General features: G+C 42.7%; 1 protein-coding gene across 2 annotated transcripts in view; it reads right to left on the bottom strand.

Moving 5' to 3' along the window:
* The window catches only part of Slc38a9 (solute carrier family 38 member 9), a 59,608-nt gene extending 41,441 nt beyond the window's left edge, over positions 1-18,167 (bottom strand). The window contains exons 1-2 of one of the 2 annotated variants that reach the window (XM_051183068.1): positions 18,032-18,167; positions 979-1,111 (exon numbers count right to left, since the gene is read on the bottom strand). In XM_051183068.1, coding sequence (XP_051039025.1) covers positions 979-1,111; positions 18,032-18,141 — 243 coding nt within the window. In that variant the 5' untranslated portion in view covers positions 18,142-18,167. Of the gene's footprint in view, positions 1-978; positions 1,240-18,031 lie in introns of both variants that reach the window. The other variant, XM_051183069.1, reaches the window with a different exon arrangement.
* Positions 18,168-18,511: the final 344 nt, after the last annotated feature.

Here is an 18,511-nt window from a genome sequence, read left to right as displayed (position 1 = left end):
ATAACATTTTAGAAGTCTTCTCTTGAGGTTTTAGAGCCAGGTATGTATCATGTCTGGAAACCAGGAGAGAAGGCAGGGAGCTCCTCAGACACAAAGGGTTAGAGATCAGCCTGGATTTCACGAGACACTAGTCAAACAAAGGCAAGACTTTAGTGCTTACTTCACACAGCCATTATGGGGTTAAATCAGACGGCCATGGTCAGGCGGTACTCACCCCTTGCCCTTGGTAGACAAGGTAAGAGGTCAGTTTTGCTACTAAGATTGACTTTTTTTTTTTTTTAAGCTTTCAAATTTCTGAGTATCTCACATCTGATCACGTTATAAGGAACAGATTACTTACACATTTTTACATTCTAAAATAATAAAGACATACTTCAGGCAATCATGAATCCATAAGCTATGGCTTTTATTTGTATTTGCAGCCCTTTCCATTTTGTGTGTGTGTGTGTGTGTGTTTATAAGACAAAACAATTAACTGTAATAGCCTATGGTCTGCACAGGCTATTTTTTTTTTATTATTTATAAAGGGAAATGTTAAACAGGAAAATCAGGTATATGTATGAGCATATTTGTTTCTTATTCCTAAAGAAAATGTATGTAAATGTTTTCCTTTGTAGCTTCAAACATAGACATTATACAGACTAGCCAGAATCTTATGTTGTAAGTCAATGATCTAAGCTGTTGTTTCAAAAGAAATTTGTCTTCCTCAGAGCTCTTGTTATCGGAGATAAGCAAAAATTGAGAACACAGAAGAGTGCTTCAAGCTATTGTCAACACGGAGTGTCAAGACGGTCTAAGCCAGGGTAGATAAGAACGAACATGCCTGAAACATGTATTAGCTACTACTTTGACTTTGTACGATGCTATCTTTGGAATATTCCCATTGAAAAGTTCAACCCCTGGGAGTTGCCCTGGTTTTTGGTGTTTACTGTTCATTTTAACTCAACTTTACACAAGCCGCGGAGCTTTGCCTCTTACCAGTGCCTTGTCTGCAGAGGTGGTGAGCCGGCTGTAGTAATGAATCCGCTTGTTCATAGCAGAGGCATGGTCACTAACCCTCTGAATGACATCATTCACATTGACGATGTTTGTAGGCTCTATATAGAAAGGCCTAAAGAAGGGAATATATACTTGACAAAAAACGTTCAGGCAAAAATTCTGGAAGTCAGCCATTGCAGAGAATAACTTCTTGTCCTCCATTTGAAATGGGATGCACAAAGGCAAGGCATTCACTTCTCACTTTTGGTGGGAAAAGAAAATGTCACAAAAGAAGTATTATCCTACCCACAGAATACAGCTTTTGTCTCATAATGCTTTAACTTTAAACACACTTGAATCTTAAGGGGTTTAGGAACAGATGAGAGAGAGAGTGGAATAAGCTTAAGAAATCATTAATGGGAAACACAGCAAAGAAAAACAGAATGTATCAGCTGTTGGTCTCCAACAGTGTGGCTTAGACAGAAACAGCTTTGATTAGTCTTTTAAAATACTTCTGGCGCCATAACAGAGAAATTATAACAAAAATGTCCTTTTACTGAAGAGCCTCTACTCCTCCTTCTATAAGCCAAAGTTACTTCCTTTGACAAACAAAATTCCTGCTTCTTGGTTGGTGTCCTAGTCAAGCTCTTGCTCTGTGTGGCTGTCCACAGTGAGTCAAATGGAGCATCGTGGCACTACGGAGACTGTGCCTCACTTGCTTCCCATGGACCTTGCTAACATACTCTACCACCTGCTATGTGCGAGCTTTCCTCCCAGACTATGTGCTGATGACCCGAGGCTCCGCCTTTCAACCAGCGTCTCCGGTCAGCCCCTTAGTGTCTGTCTTTCTCCAAGTCCCTTACTTGCCTTCTAAGTTTTCACCAATAAACAGTCCAAATGGAAAGACAAGGTAGCATTGCACGGAGCATTGCATTCCTCTGCCAAGTCTCAGACCATGTCCCAAACTGTGGCTGCCACTCTTTCACATATATACCGGGAAGGATAATGACGGTAATGGCGACCGAACCCCGAGAGACAGTCCTGCTCTCACAGAGCTCTTTTGTACTCCCAGTCCTGAGAGGAGCTTGTGACATGCTGAGGTTGGTGACTGACTTGGGAGACTGGTGATCTAACATTGTGGGTGCAACTGAAAATCCAAGTGAACGAAACTTTGATTGCTGCTATTTTTCTAACAAACGCTGTGATATGGTAGGTGTTGGGTTTAGTCTTTTCTTTCTGACACTCGGAACCTTTGAGCCACTTGTTATTTATTCTCCATGACAACATCCAAATAAAGGTATCAACGAGTCAATTTAGTGAACAGTAGCTAGAGTGCATATAAAAGCAAATACGTGGCAGAGAGATCAACATGACATATTCTATATCAACATACTGGAAAATGCATTAAGTGCTATCCATAAATTTTAAGGGGATATAATAAAAATAAACGGGTAGGAGGCTAAACAATCAGTACTTTACTTACGCCTGGTATAACCACCACTCTCTCTAAAGAGTTAGGATGTGATATATTATTTCTACTCCCACAATGACACTCAGTGGCACTCAAAGGCAATGTAAAAATATTGATGTCTGGAGCTAGGGTGATGGTCAGTTAGTAAGGTGCTTGCCACACCGTCTGAGGAACTGAATTTAGATCTCCAGCATACACAGACAAGCACAGAGGCCATGTCTTTAATCCTGGTCCTGGGGAGGAGGCAGAAACAGGTAAATCCCTGGAGCTCACTGGCTGGCCAATCTAAGCAGAGGATGAGCTCCAGGTTCAACGAGAAACCCTTTCTCCAAAGAAAAGGTGGAGTCGCATGCACGCATACACACACACACACACACACACACACACACACACACGCACGCACGCACGCACGCACGCACGCACGCACGCACGCACACGCATGCACGCAGAGATGCTACACTGGGAAGTCCACACTCTACAGGACATTGATGCAGGATCAATGCTAATAAAATTCAAGGATGCTAACTTAAGGCAGATACTTAGGCTACTAAAAAGGTCTAATATTGGTAGAAAGAGGTACGGATGTTCTTGTAGCTTTTTACTCTGAAATCCAATGGTATCTATATCAACCTCTGGGTTGGTTTGAAGGTCTGCTGAAAAGCTGTCTGGAAAGTGCTAGATTTCTTGGCTCCCGGCCTGACTGAAGCGTTAACTGTACCAGTGTAGTTGGCTCGGGTACTCTGAGAACAGAATGACTCTGAAAGTTTTTCTTTTCCAACCGTTTTCATCGAGATGTTGAGTGCCTGTTCAAACAAATATTTTGGATTTTTCTCAAAACAGATTCTCTTTAAAAATATACAATTCAGCATATTTTCAGTGAATTATGAGAAACACATGTCTAAAGCTTCATTTGAGAAAGTGAAAACAAATTTCTGAAGAGAACTTTAGTTGGATCTTAAAACACTTTAAAAATGAAGAATACTACACAGAGGACAGTGCTCAGGGTAAAAAGACTAGACCGCTCTCGTTTGACACTTTCATTTGACTGCGCCTATCCGGGTTACTTGACACTTGACATGTACTTCATCTGCACCCACTGAAAACAAAGAGGGCATATTTGTTTCACCTTGTAAATAGTTATGGTTATGCCAAAGAAAAGCATTTTAAAACTGAGGGAAATTTATAAAATCTTTAAAAATATGATTCGGTTCTCATGTGTCCATTTAATACACTTATAAACAAACAAACAAAAACAAAAAAAAAAAAAACCGCACTCCTACTAACACCTTTTTTAGATTCTACTCCTCAAATTCCTTAAAATCTTTTGGTTTCCAGTCTGTCTCCACCCTTCTACTGCCTAGCCATGCTTCTGTGACGTTAAGTAACAACTCGATGATTCATGGGAAGGCTAGTGCCCAGTATGGAAATCTTGATTTGAAACTGCCCAGTTTTTCACATCCCTATGAAGTTGAGGAATTCCCACACCTGGCAGACAGGTTGGGGTAGTTTGTTTAAAAAGAAATGACAGGGCAATCAAATATTCCAGAAATGCTATACAAACAATATTCAAATAACGAACACACTGTACCGCTTCTACCTGCTCGGCAGAGCAGTTTATGTTTACCAGACAGCTTGTCAAGAAAAGGTACAAACGAAGGCCACTGAATCTAGAGAGCCCTTCTGCTCCTAGGGAATGATGGTGAGCAATGGGCATCACTTCCTCTGAAGCCCATACAACATCATCTCTCACAATAACCCCGCTCTACAATCCAGCTTTAAACACAGTTGCAAAGGCTGGGCCCATAAGTTTCTTTTCTACTTTCGCTAGTTTATTGGTATTAGTTTTCAAAATTATTGAATACATATTATTTAAGTTCCAACCAAGTATTAAGATTTATGCGGGATATTAAACAACGAATAAAACATAGAACCCCAAGGGCTGTATAGTAACGCCCAGCAGAGATGTAGAAATGAGCGGTTAGACCCAGAGGGAGAAACCGACAGGAGCAGGGCAATGAGGAGGGCTGTGTGATACTCGGCGCCTGGTCTACGTGAGGGGTGGGGTAAAGAGCCCTGAAGGGAGCTAAATCATTGCTAGACCTGAGGAAGTTATAGGTGAGCCGAATCTTAAAGATATGGGCAGTAGGAGAAAAGTGTTTCAAAGAATGAAGACAATGGATGAAACTCACATGCCCAGCATATGGGAGGCCTTGGGTTCATTCCCTGAACACACACACACACACACACACATAGATGCACACGCACACACACGCACACATACAGACCCACAGACACACACACAGATACAGACACAGACACGCACACACACAGACACACACAGACACACACAGATACAGACACACATGCACACACAGACACACACACAGACACACACACACACAGACACAGACACGCACACACACAGACACACACAGATACAGACACACATGCACACACAGACACACACACACAGACACACACACACACAGACACAGACACACACACAGACACACACACACACAGACACACACACACAGACACAGACACACGCACACACAGACACACGCACACACACACACACACGCACGCACACACACACACAGGTGGAGCGTGTAATGATAAATTAAACCATGGGCCCCTGTCTCACCAATGGTGTCAAGGCTTTCTAATAGAGGCTCTGACCAGCGTTTACCCGACATGCTCTCTAACTCCAGCCATGTGAAGACATAGCAAGAGGACCCTTACTAGACCTTGGCCTGAAGCCTTGGTCTCAGACTTGCAGCCTTCACACTGTTAGGAAATAAATGTATTCTCTGCACAAATTCCACAGTGTCATAGAAGCACAGAACACATTGATAACCTAAAAGAACATTTCTTCTACACATTGAGCTTCAGAAGTCACCATAATTCCCAGGACAGGAGATGGCTTAGTGGGTAAAATAGTTCCTGTCACAAGCAGGAAGGCCCGAGTTTGGTTCCCAGCACCATGGAAAAAGTTGTGTGTGAGCAGTGTGTTGGTGGTGCTCCCAAGCCTTTAGTCAAAGCACTCAGGAGGCAGAGGCAGGTGGATCTCTGAGTTCAAGGCCAGCCTGGTCTACAGAGCAAATTCCAGGAGAGTCATCAAAGCTATACGGAGAAGCCCTGTCTCGAAAACCCAAAAGGAAAAAAAAGTTGTGTGTGGTGGCATAAGCCTGTAATTTCTGTGCCAAGAGCACAGGCAGATACTGAAGACTCATTGGCCAGCCATTCAGACTTAACTGATGAGCTTCAGGTTCAGTGAGAGACCCTGCCTCAAAAAACTAAAGTGGAGAGAGGCAGAAGAACACACTTGATCTAGACCTTGAGCTAGACCTCTGGTGTCAGTTATCTGCACACATGCAAACACCTATACAGATACACACACACACACACACACACACACACACACACACACACACACACGAACCACCATGATTCTCAAGAAAGGTAGATGGACTTAGATAACCACTAGCAATACTCTACACCAACTGATCACTTAGGTGCTGATAGCTGGTTTTATCTTCAACTCAGATGTCAAATATTACTGTAGCTTGCTCAGAGGTCACTGTATGTATATGGACACTGCCCTCAGACCAGTTCTAGAATAACAGGATACTGCTGGAAGCTAAGGTCCAGGGTGAAACTCTTCTTTCAAGTAGCTACCAAGGAACTTCATGTGCAGCAAAGTTTTCTAAGCAAAATACAAGATATGCTTTAGGAAGAAGAAAACAGTGATTTTCAAAAAAGGTATACTGAAATGAGCTCCACATGCCTGGTAGGAGGAGGAAAAGTGGTATAATCTTTCTAGAAGGCAATTTTGCCTTGTGGTATTAAGAGCCTACATTGTACGTAGGTACCTTATTTTGATAAGTGTACTCTGAGATTCTTTTAGGTCAAAATATGATATAGCGTTTATGTTGAAACCACTTGCCACAGCACTATTTGAATTAATTAACTGTCAACAAGGGCTAGTGATTTAGCTCAGTCAGGTAAAGGGCTTGCTATGCAAGCCTAATAACCTGAGTTCAATCCTTTGTATGCACATAAGGGTGGAAGGAGATACCCGTCCCCACGAAGCTATCCGCTAACCTCCACAGGCACAACACGGTATGTACACTCATACACATACATCACATACACAATAAATATCAATAAAATTGTGAATAATTTAATATCCAAACATGTTAAATTATATTTTAAGATGATATTTAGAAATAATCCCTACTATGATTTCTTTTTTGTGTGATTTCTAAGGTATTTTTTCAGTACTGGGGTCCAACTCAGCATCTCACACATGCTTGGCATGTGTTCTACCAGCCTCCAGAGTCTTAAGGATGTATTGTAAACGTTTAGCTATTTTTTTTTTTAAACCAGGCACTTCACCTATCAATTTTTGCTCTAGTTTCTGCCCGTAGGATTTTAAATATTTAAATATTTTGAAAGCAATTATTTGTTTTGCCTTATGCATGCATGTGCATCACAAGTGTGCCTGGTAATTATGGAGTTCAGAGGAGAGTGTTGGATTCCCTGGAACTGGAGTTATGGGTATTGTAATTTAAGAAAAGCAGTGTGTGAGAGAAAGACACCGTGTGACAGTGTTCAAGCAGAGGGTTTTTTAATTAGGGAAATGGGAGGGGGGAGACTAGCCTTGCAAGACAGAAGCCGCAGAAGAGAGGAGAAAGGGGGGGGGGCGCAGACAGAGAAGGGGAGTAAGAAAGGGAGGGATGGGAGGTGGGCGGGGCCCTTTTAAAAGGGGACACAGAGAATGTGCACAGGTGGTGCTCTTAGTGGCTGCAGCTGAGGGCGTGTCCCGTCAGAACCCCAAGGGCAGGCCAGCACAGACGCCTGAATACTAACTATGGATGGTTGTGAGCTACCACGTGGGTACTGGGAACTGAGCTTGAGTCCTCTGCAGGAGCAGTAAGTGCCCTTAACTGTGGAGCCACCACTCCAGACCAGCAGTTTAAAGCTTTAGATGAGCTTGTTAAAAGATCCTGAGTTTGGGGCTGGAGAAGTCGCTAATCGGTTAATAGCACTGGTTATCCCAGAGAACCTGGGTTCAGTTCCCAGGGCCCACATGGCAGCTCACAACCACATGTAGCTTTAGTTCCAGAGGATCTGACCCCCTTTTCTGGTTTCCATGGGCACCAGGCATGGATGTGGCTGTACAAACATACATACAGGCAGCCAAAACACTCATAAAATAAAAATAAATCTCTTTAAAAAATTCTAGGTTTGCTTCCATGGTTTGAACTTTAGGGAGGAGCTAGAGATTGATAAAAGGAGCAATGTGAATTAGAATGGTGTGTGTGTGTATGTGTGTATGTGTGTATGTGTGTGTGTGTATTTGAGGCAAGTACTCTACAAGCAAATTGTGTCTCCAGTCCCAAAATGTTTTTACTAGAAACAGTTAAGGGTGTGGGATGAAACTATGGTGAGTAGGCCCTTTATTTTATTTTAGTTTAGTTTAGTTTTTAACCCCACAAACAAAGCAATAGGTATTTTCTTGGGTCCCAGCAGTACGAAGTAGCAGGAGCTGCTTATACCAGAGTCCCTGGAGCTCCTTCTGCTAGATCAGGGACCAGTAACCCAGGAGAAAAAGAAAATTAGGTCCATTGCCTGTTACCATAAATAAAACTGGATTTAAACAAGGCAAGACTCATGCAATTATGGAGTGTCTGTACTACCTTCCACCCTACAATGGCAAAGGTGAGGCCCTAGGCTCACAGAGCCAGAAATGCTCTTCCCTGAGCACACATGGCCCCTTGGGAACAGAACTGGAACAGACGCTTCCTCAAGCCATTATCAGGTTTATGTCAGGGAGCATATTCACAGGTCTTTCCTTTAGGGATGTTTATAAGCACACACCCTGGCCTCACTCAGCTTGCATTCTCACAGCTCAAACATGGGAGTTGCAGCAGCAGCGTTCCGAGGACTGTGATCCCGCAGGGTCCTTGCCAATGTGGGCTCAGGATGCACTCAACATATTCTGAAAAGTATTTTTAGCCATTGCATCAGCATGTTCTTAAAGCTTTTGTTAGAGGGGAGCACAAAGCATCTGGTACACAGTAGGAAATTAATGTTTGTTGGCCAAGGAAGGAATGAAGGAAGAAAGGGAAATGGGAAGGATAAAGTACAAAAGATGATAAGAGAAAGGGAGGAAAATAGAAAAAGGAAGGCAGGGAAGTAATACACACACACTCACACTCTCACACACACTCACACTCTCACACACACTCACACACACTCACACTCTCACACACACTCACACTCTCACACACTCACACTCTCACACAACACACACACACTCACACTCTCACACAACACTCATAATACACACTCACACACTCATACTCACACACTCACACACTCATACACACTCACATACACTCACACACACTCACAATACACTCATACACACACTCTCACACACATTCACACTCTCACACACTCACACAACATACACACTCACACATACACACACTAACACACGCATACACTCACACATATACACTCACACACTCATACACACATACGCACTCACACACTCATGCTCACACACATACACACTCTCACACACTAACACACATATACACACTCACACACACTCACACATGCAGACAGACGCATACACACTCTCACACTCACACATACACACTCACACACACATATACACTCTCACACATACACACTCATACTCACACACTACACACACATATACACACACACTCACACATGCACACACATACACACTCATACACGCCCTCTCTCTCTCACACAGACTCATACGCTCACACACTCACCACACTCACACACACAGAGGCAGACAAACATGCTACTGTGTGATGTAAATTTCGATCAACAAGGATCACATGAACTTGTACATACTTGTGATCTCATCTAAAAGCATCACAGAAGAGGTGGCTCAGAGGGCAGTTCTGGTAATGCTTGCTTCTATGCAATGGGGTTGTAGTCCCTTATGTTTCCAGGGACTACTCTAGAAACCTTATGGTCTTCCTCCCAAACCTTTCCTAATCAGGCAAAAGAATAAGCAAGAGGGGAAGGGAGAGGAGGGTGGAAGGAAACCATGTGCACCACTCTGCACAAGCACAGGTGATTCAGACGAAAGCCAGCTTATCTTTCTGTTTGTTTCTGAGACAGGGTTTCTCTGTGTAGCCCTGACTGTCCTGTAACTCGCTTTGTAGATCAGGCTGGCCTCAAACTCACAGAGATCCACCTGCCTCTGCCTCTGCCTCCCAAGAGCTGGGATTAAAGGTGGGCGCCACCACTGCCTGGCTCAGCTTATTGTTTTATATCTTGTTTGGAACTAAAGTATAAGAATGCTGTACTTTTAATTTTGTTCTCGTTGCGATAATGTAAGCATCACTGAAGAGATAATTGCTGATGAGCTCGGGACATTGCTCAGTAGTACAGCATTTGCCTAGTACCTACTAGGCTCGGGTCAATCAAAAAACTGCAAAACCAACTAAATGAATAAAGGAAACAAGCACTGCTAACATTTTGGTGCATGTCTGAGAAACACACATGAACATCTGAATTTTGGTTTTACTTCCTTTTTACTTTACATAAGACAGAATAATTATCATACATAGTATAATTGTCTATCTAGTGTTTTCTTTGTTTGACATCTTAAGACAGGATTTCCTGTAACCCAGGCTGGTCTGGAACTCACAACCCTCTTGCTTCTTAGCTCCCAAGAGGTGAGATTGCAGGCTGGAACCAGATGCTGGGCATCTGTCTAACTTCTTTTGACAACAGTATTTTTTTTATGTATGTGAGACTCATCCATATTCTTGTGTGTGGTTAAAGTCTGTTAGCTTTTATAGCTGAGTAATACTTTAACATAGGAAAGGGAAATAAAGGTATGTAACAATAAAATATATTTTTCATATGTAGATGCCTCAGCCCTCAAAGATAAACGAAGATCAATGCCTTTTTCCATTTCTAATGAGTTGGGATTTAAGAAAAGATCATAAATTGCTCTTCATGTGAACTGTAGGTAAATAAACAGCCACGAGTAAATAGATACTGGTATTAGGAAACAAAACCTCAATGTTAAAGAATAAGAGATCAGATGTATGGTAAAAGAAAAAGAACCTTAATGGATGTACTGACATTGTGTCAAGATAAACAAAGATAAAATGAAAAACAAAACAAAACAAAACAAAAAAAAGGATCTTGCAAATGATTGTGTGTGTGTGTGAGTGCGTGTATGTGTGTGAGTATGCGTGCATGTGTTGCATGAGTGTGAGTGTGTATGTGCATGTGTGTGTGTGACAGTGTGTATGTGAGTGTGTGTATGTGTGTGTGCAAGTGTGTGCGAGTGTGTGTTGCGTGAGTGTGTGTGCATAAGTGTGTGCATGTGTGTGCATGCATGTGAGTGTGTGTATGTGCGTATGCGTGAGTGTGTGTGTGTGTGTTGCATGAGTGCATGTGTGTGTATGCATACATGTGTGTCTGTGAGTGTGTGAGTGTGTGTGTTGCGTGAGTGCATGTATGTGCGTGTGCGTGTCTGTGAGTGTGTGAGTGCGTGTGTGTTGTGAGTGCATGTGTGTGTATGTGTAACTTGCAAGGACTCCCAGGAGTGAGTTCTCTCCTACCACATAGGTTCTGGGATGGGAGTCATCCACTGTTCAGTCTGACAGTGAGCACTTTACCGCTGAGCCATCTTAGCCCAACCTTGCTCTCGGAATAGGGTTTCCCAGTGGCTTAGGACTCATTGCTAGCTGGCCTGCGCACCCCAGAGATCTCCACCTCCACAGTGAGGGGATTATAAGCATGTGTCACTGCACCAACCACATTACGTGGGGATCAAACTTGGTTCTCTTGTTTGTAAAGCAAGGGCTTCACAGATGAAGCTAGCTCCGTAAGTCCAGACCCGTCTTATGTACATCACTATTAGCATTTGGTTTTAAATTTGTTAAAAGCAATCTTTTGCTATCGCCACTGGTTTCACCGCTTTTGCGACTGTACACTGCAGCAATCCCTTCTGACTATGCACTGGGGCTAATACTGAGCAGACCGACCAAGGCTGTACCTCAGCTCTTCATGTCTTTTAGCCCAACAAGGCATCTTTGACTTGACCCTGTGGAGTATCAGTCAAACCCCCAAAGCTCCCATGATCTTCAAGTTACTCTTCGTAATGTCAGCAAGAGAGGAGAAAGTACAACAACTCTGGACAGACTTTCCAGTAAGTGGAAAAGTAAACAAACCCAGGACCAGTATGTCTAAAGAGATACAACTCAGGCATACCCCGAAGGGGCTCACTTTGAAAGGTATCTAGGACAGACAGAAGAAGAAAAATAATTAAAACAGTGAAACAAAGAATTTGTTTCTAGAAGTAAATCTAACAAAGTAGCAGAGTCGCCCTCTGACACTGAGACCAAGAGGCTTTCTTTAAGCATTCGGCAAAGACAGAGTTCTCTTAGGGAAAGAAATAACAGGAGGAAGTGGAAACGGACAGAGGTGGCTGGGTCAAGGGGGGGGGGGAAGGAAGAAGGGGAAGGAGGGCGGGAGAAACAGGAAGGAGAGATGGGTTTGGGGAGGGTACTAATTCAGTGTGTTAGCTAGCTCACCACAGTGCAGCGTTAGCAGCGACAGCCGAGGTCACATTCTCCTGTTAGACTGACCGACTAAAGCTGTTCGTGTGTAATTCGTAGGAGCTCAGCAGACTCACCCTCCTGGGAAAATCTCTCTCTTTCTCCCCCCTTTGGTCTAGGGAGTTTAAGATCAAACCTAGGGCCTTGTGCATGCTAAGAGCACTGTCTATCACTCTCCAAAGTCTGCTCGTTGTTGTTCTCTAAAGTCACCACGCATCAAGCAATCCCTTCCAATCACTGCCACGGGTCAACACCCACTAAACGTTTTATTTTGCCTTAGGTGGGAGACTGCTTCAGCCTTCCTCTCTCCTCGGGCCACAAGCGTCCATCTCTCATTTTAGGCCGAGCTGTAGTGACGGCATCACGGCAGGGTGAGATAGAGGCTGATTCACAAACGCACAGACTGGCAGACACTCTAAAGAGCAAGGCGCCACAATGGTCTTGACGTGCTCCGTGCTTGAAGCAGCCACTTCTACCCGGGGCCTCACCCCGGCACCTACTGTTGTTACCAGTCTGCGGCAGCGTGAGCCCGTAGGTTAGCATTTGGTATTTTGAGAATCTTGGGGGTTCAAATTCACAGGAAACAGCCATGTAAAGGTAATAGATTACATCTCCAATAGAAAGACCATTTTCCATTCTAGTAGCAAGTGGACAACAGAGCCCTACAAGAATGTAAGAACTGAGTGCTGGTAACTAAGGTGTAGGAGAAAAGTAAACCTCCTTAGGGGGTTAAAGCCTTAAAGGGTGATGCTGGGCTACAAAGAGGGGCATGTGGCATGAATGCTCCGAACTCTGGGAAAAGGAGAAGATTCAAAGAGAAGGACACAGCTAAAAACTGAACCAACCCATAGCAGAGTGCTTGCCTAACGTACGCAAGGCTTTGGGTTCAATTCCCAGCACTGGACAACAATTTAAACCAACCACTTCCTAACTTTGTAAGCTGGCTGGGATGGTCAGCTTCCCCAGGGCACAGACAGCAGTGGGAAACAGTAAGCAATCCTGAACACCAGCTCCACCAGTAAGCAGTCTCTAAAGTCTGGAGAAAGTCTGTTAATCCTCAGTAATGCCTCACACAGGACACAGGACACTTCTAGGCCTTTCTGGCCTTCCATTTATACTGTTTATTCTACCCCAGCCCAGGTTATCCCCACCCACACACACGGGTATAGGAGGCGCACAGAAGAAAAGAGGGCCTTGCTTACATACACACACATATACATACTATACATAATACATACATACATACCTACATATATGGACACACACACATACACACACCCTAAATGACCCAAATGCTTATGACATGCATCCTAAAATGTCAAAATCCTTCCTCTACCTGATTTAGACCTACTTCACCAAAATGATAAGCATGCAAGCCTTCAGACTACAGCAGTTAAAAGTCTTATGTGAACTAATGTAAGATTTGATTGCCACCTAGTGGGAGAGAGAGAAATAACACACGGTAACTATAGAATAACATCTAAACTCTCATCCTGCAGCCACACTATTTCCCAGATGTGACCTAGCTGGGATATATGGCCATGTAAATTAGAAACGCAAACGCTTTACTGTCCTCATTTTACAGACACGGCTGAGGCTAACTGAAGCCTGGTGTGAAAAGGCGAACAGACTGTTAAGAAGTTTCAAATTATACTATATACATGCTATGTGGATGGCATTAAAGTAGCACCCACAGGAGCACCCTTGCAATCGCTAAGTGGGATCTTCTACGGTGTCTCTGGGTTTTACTTACAGCTAAGAGTGGGAGAGCCAGCATCTCAGCAGAAACTATGTTTCATAGTACACATTTTTTCCTCATCAAACAGTTTCTGCTTTCTCAAACAGGAATTATTCCACAAGCAAAAGCACTATGGACTGCTAAGTTTTTACAAGTGGTTGCCTTCCTTCATACCTGCTTACCAGTTACGCCAGGATTGAAAATAGCGGATTCCTTCTTTTGACAAGTTTCATTATAGAAAAGGTATTTCCATTTACTCTACCCTGTTAAATTGTCAAGGAGCTGAACTCAGCCAACTTATCGTAATGGAATGCACTTTAATGACCTATGCCTTATTGTCATAGTGGTCAATTATTTATCACAGAACTTAGAAGTTTCAAGAGAACTCTTAGCATCCAGTCAGCACTTACTAGCGCTTATAGTCACTAATATTGGGTTATACAAGTAAGGCTCAATTAGGAATTTCTCTGTTTCTTCTAGTAGCCACTACTATTGGCAAGAATAATTTTCTAGTGTGATAAACTTCACACTACCATCTTTAGCTATGAGAGAAAATGAAAAATAGTAACAATATCATCATGACCAGTGCTCAGTAATCTTTCTTATCTCCTAAGCTGGGAATGGCTGCAACTCTTGGCTAGACTAGGATTCTGCTGGCAGGGATGCCAGCGTCAATGGGATTGGTGTTGGGTTTCTGCCAGCTCTATTCACCAAACTACCGTACCCCACCAGCACAATTCACCAAACTACCTTACCTGAGCTGCTCAGTTTCTAGTCACCTCTGCTCCCCCAGACTTCATTTACACATACTGCTGTCTTTTCCACAATGTAGTGATTTATTTATACATAAATGGTGGGCATACTATACATACTGTTCTGCATTTCCTTTATTTCTTTAACAAAATAAGTTGAAGAGTTGTTCCATTTTGATATATCTTAAAGCCAACTCCTTTGTATTAGATGAACAATATTCCATTGTATGAATATGCCATAATTTAGTTTTTCAGTTCTGGAAGAAAAGGCATTTTTAGTTGCTTTCAGTGTTAGCAACTTGTACAACCCTGTACATACATCATTTGACACTGGGAACCAGTGTGTGTAGTAGTAAGATTGCTGATACAGCAACTTCAGAGCTGCCTGCTGGTAATCGGGAGCAGGATCACACTACATTTGTGGATTAAAGTGTGTTTCCTTGTAGGTGCACATGTGTGTGCGTCTGTGTGTATGTGTGTGTGTCTACTTCATCTGCTTCCACTTTTAACTTTTTTTTTTCTTTGAGATGGTCTCTCACTGAACCTGGAGCTCATCAATTTGGCTAAGCTAGCTAGCCAATGACCTCCAGATGTCAACCTGTCTCTGTCTCCCTGGTGTAGTGATTACAGGGACACACCAGAGCTCCTAAATTTTACATGGGTGCTGGAGGTCCAAATTCAGGTGCTCGTGTTCATGTGACAAACACATTACCAACAGAGCCTCTCCCCTAGATTAAAATTTAAAAAGTATTACCAGGAGTAGAGTGACTTTCTTTATGTCATATTTTACTGATATTGATGTGTGTGTGTGTGTGTATGCAATATACACATTCAACATTTCTAAATGAGGGTACCTCATAATCTTTAACATGTCTTAATCACTGCTGACTGGGTGGTAGTGGTGGCGATTTCTGGCGTCAGCCCTGGCCTTTCAGTCAAACCACTGAAGAAGCATCCGAGGAAGATTGGGAATCACATGTGAGAGGACCTCCCATGATACATTCTGGGACAACCACGACAGTGCAAGTGTGGAAACCTGCAGGCGGCCTCTGCTGCCCAGGAAGCTCAAAGGGGCTGCATCGGTCTCCACGTCTGTAGGCCACAGGACAGTTCTGCACTGGGGTTGGGGTGAGGCGTGGAGGGTTGGGGCACACCACCTGTCTGATGACTCTAAATGGAAAACTGACCCAGAAGAATCAGGTTTCCTAAGCGTGATGTTTCAATACTATAATACAATATCCCTTTTCCTGTTTTTCTTTTTTTATTTAAAAAATATTTTTCATTTTACATACCAACCGCAATCCCTCCTCCCTTCCCCTCCCCCTTTCGACCCCCCATCCACTCCTCAGAGGGGGTAAAGGCCTCCCTTGGGGAATCAACAAAGGCTGGCATACCAAGTTGAGGCAGGACCAAGCCCCTGCCCCCAATATCAAGGCGGAGCAAGGTGTACCATAGGGAACAGGCTCCATGCACCCAGGGTAGGTCCTGCTGCCCCTGGCAGGGCTCCTCCCCCGCCCCTCAGCCCAACAGATCAAGCCACACAACTGTCACCCACACTCAGAGCGTCTATTCGGTCCCATGCAGGTTCCCTGGCTGTCAGTCCAAAGTCCGTGAGCTAACCAATGCACTTTGTCTATATTACTGAAAATAACAAATATGGCCAAGAGTTCTTTCAGTGAATACAAAGCAAACATTCCAAGTGCAGTTTTCATATATATATATATGTGTGTGTGTGTGTGTGTGTGTGTGTGTATCACATAGACCCATTGTGTTTGTGTGTGTGTTAAGTTTTTTGAAATGATCTTTTTTTTTTTTTTTTTTGTCTGAAAGAATGTCTGTGCGTTATGTTCATGCCTAGTACTGAAGGAGGCCAGAGAGGGTGTCAGATCTCCTGGGATTGGAATTACATACAGATGGTTGTGAGCCGCCATGTAAGTGCTAGGAATCAGATCCCAGGTCCTCTAGAATGGTCAGTGCTCTTAACCATTGAGCTCTCTCTCTCCATCCCCTTTTTGTATATTTTCATTCTATCTATCTATCTATCTATCTATCTATCTATCTATCTATCATCCATCCTATTCTGTTGAAGACAGGGTCTCACTATGTAGCTCTGGATGTCCTAGAATCCATTCTGTAGACCAGGCTGGCTTTGAACTCAAAGAGATCAGCCCACCTCTACCTCACAAGTGTTGAGATTAAAGGTGTGCACCACTATGCCCAGCTTTGTATAATTTAAATATAATTCACAATCAATAGCATCTCAGGTTTGATGAAATACTGCAAATCCTATTTTACATCTTTCAGGAACATTTTAGTTTTCCCATAGATTTTGTACAATCCTGTTGAAACTACTTAAAGTATATTTTCTATTTTTCTTGCTAATTTTCTCACCAGAAGGCTATTTATCTTAAAATTTCTTTTATGTTTATTTGTTTATCCAGTATGTATGTACACTCGAGTGCTATTGTGCATATTTGGAGGTCAGAGGACAACTTACACTGAGTAAGTTCTCTTCCTCTATCATGTGAGTCCTGGGCATCTAAATCAAGAAGTCAGGCTTAGAGGCAAATGCCTTTTCCTGCTAACCCATCTTGCTAGTTCCTTGGTTTTGTTTGTTTGTTTATTTTTAAATAGACAAGGCATCACTGGGTAGCCGCATTGGCCTTAATCTCCAAACCCTCCTGCCTCTGCCTCTTGAGTGCTAGATGATAGGTGTGTCCCATCATTTTTGATCTTATTTTTGCCTATTTTGTAAGTAACCACTTTGGGTATGTATGCCTACAACTATGCACGTGCATGGGAGCCAGAGGAAGGCAATGGTCTTCTCATCGACCTGGAACTCATGTCTTTTGGATTAGGCTGGCAGCCACCAATCCTACTGATCCTCCAGTCTCTGCCTCCTACATACTGGCGTTTAAAGGCGTGCATGGGCTCACATGCAGCTTCTGTGGCTGCTGGGATGCAGTCTCAAATCCCCATGTTTGCAGAGAAGCATCTTACTGCAGCTCCTTTCCACCCAGTGACTACTTTACTGAACTCACTGCTACATTTTTTCCAGGAGACTTTTTTTTTTTTTAAGTTTCCAGTTATAAATTGAAAGATTATTTAATCTCAAATTATTTTACATTATCTGCAGGCATTTAAAGTCAACAAAGGCAAAGACTATCCCTTTTCTATCTCTAGCATCTGATTACTTTGCATGAAGTGGGTAATCGACACATAGCTGAGTCAATTTCATAAATGCATCCTACTTGAATAAAACAGACCTGTTGAGTTTAATCCAAAATACAAAACTATGTAAATTAGGAAACAGTGTTCGTATCATCATATACACATATATCTATAAGTCTGTAAGAAAATGGGTATTGCATTACCAATTCCATTGATTTATGGCTGTAACTTATTATGTCGTAACTGGAAGCTTTAACTATGAGATAGATGCACCAAGTCTTACCTTTTCGATCTTAGATCTGATGAATCAAACTGGATATTCATGGGTCCAGGATTTACTTCAAGGTCTCCTTCAGCAATAAGATGCCTAGAATCACTATCCACACTTGCCATTTTTCTCAGATTCTAGGCACTGAGGAAGTTAGTCCTAAAACACAGGAAAAAGTTAATTCAGTTTAATCTTAAAAACATCTTGCTATTTTATTATATTTGCATGTAAAAGAAATCAGAAAGTATGGGAATTTGCAGAAGGTATCATTTTTGAAGATGGTTCACTGTTACCCAGGTTGGTCTATAACTCTTAGGCAAGCCTTGGATTATAGATATAAAGCCATCATGACTTAAATGAGGTCTACGATTGGTATATTTATCAGAAATATTACCAATTTGAAATTTCTGAATTTTTGGCTTACATTACAGTTATTTGGACCCAACCCCAGAAAAGAATATTTAAAAAGCCATTTGAAAAGCTTAAAAAGGAGGG

The sequence above is a fragment of the Phodopus roborovskii genome, unplaced genomic scaffold (genome assembly GCF_943737965.1).
Source record: "Phodopus roborovskii unplaced genomic scaffold, PHOROB, whole genome shotgun sequence".
Lineage (NCBI taxonomy): Eukaryota > Metazoa > Chordata > Mammalia > Rodentia > Cricetidae > Phodopus > Phodopus roborovskii.
This window is presented reverse-complemented; position numbering and strand designations above follow the sequence as displayed.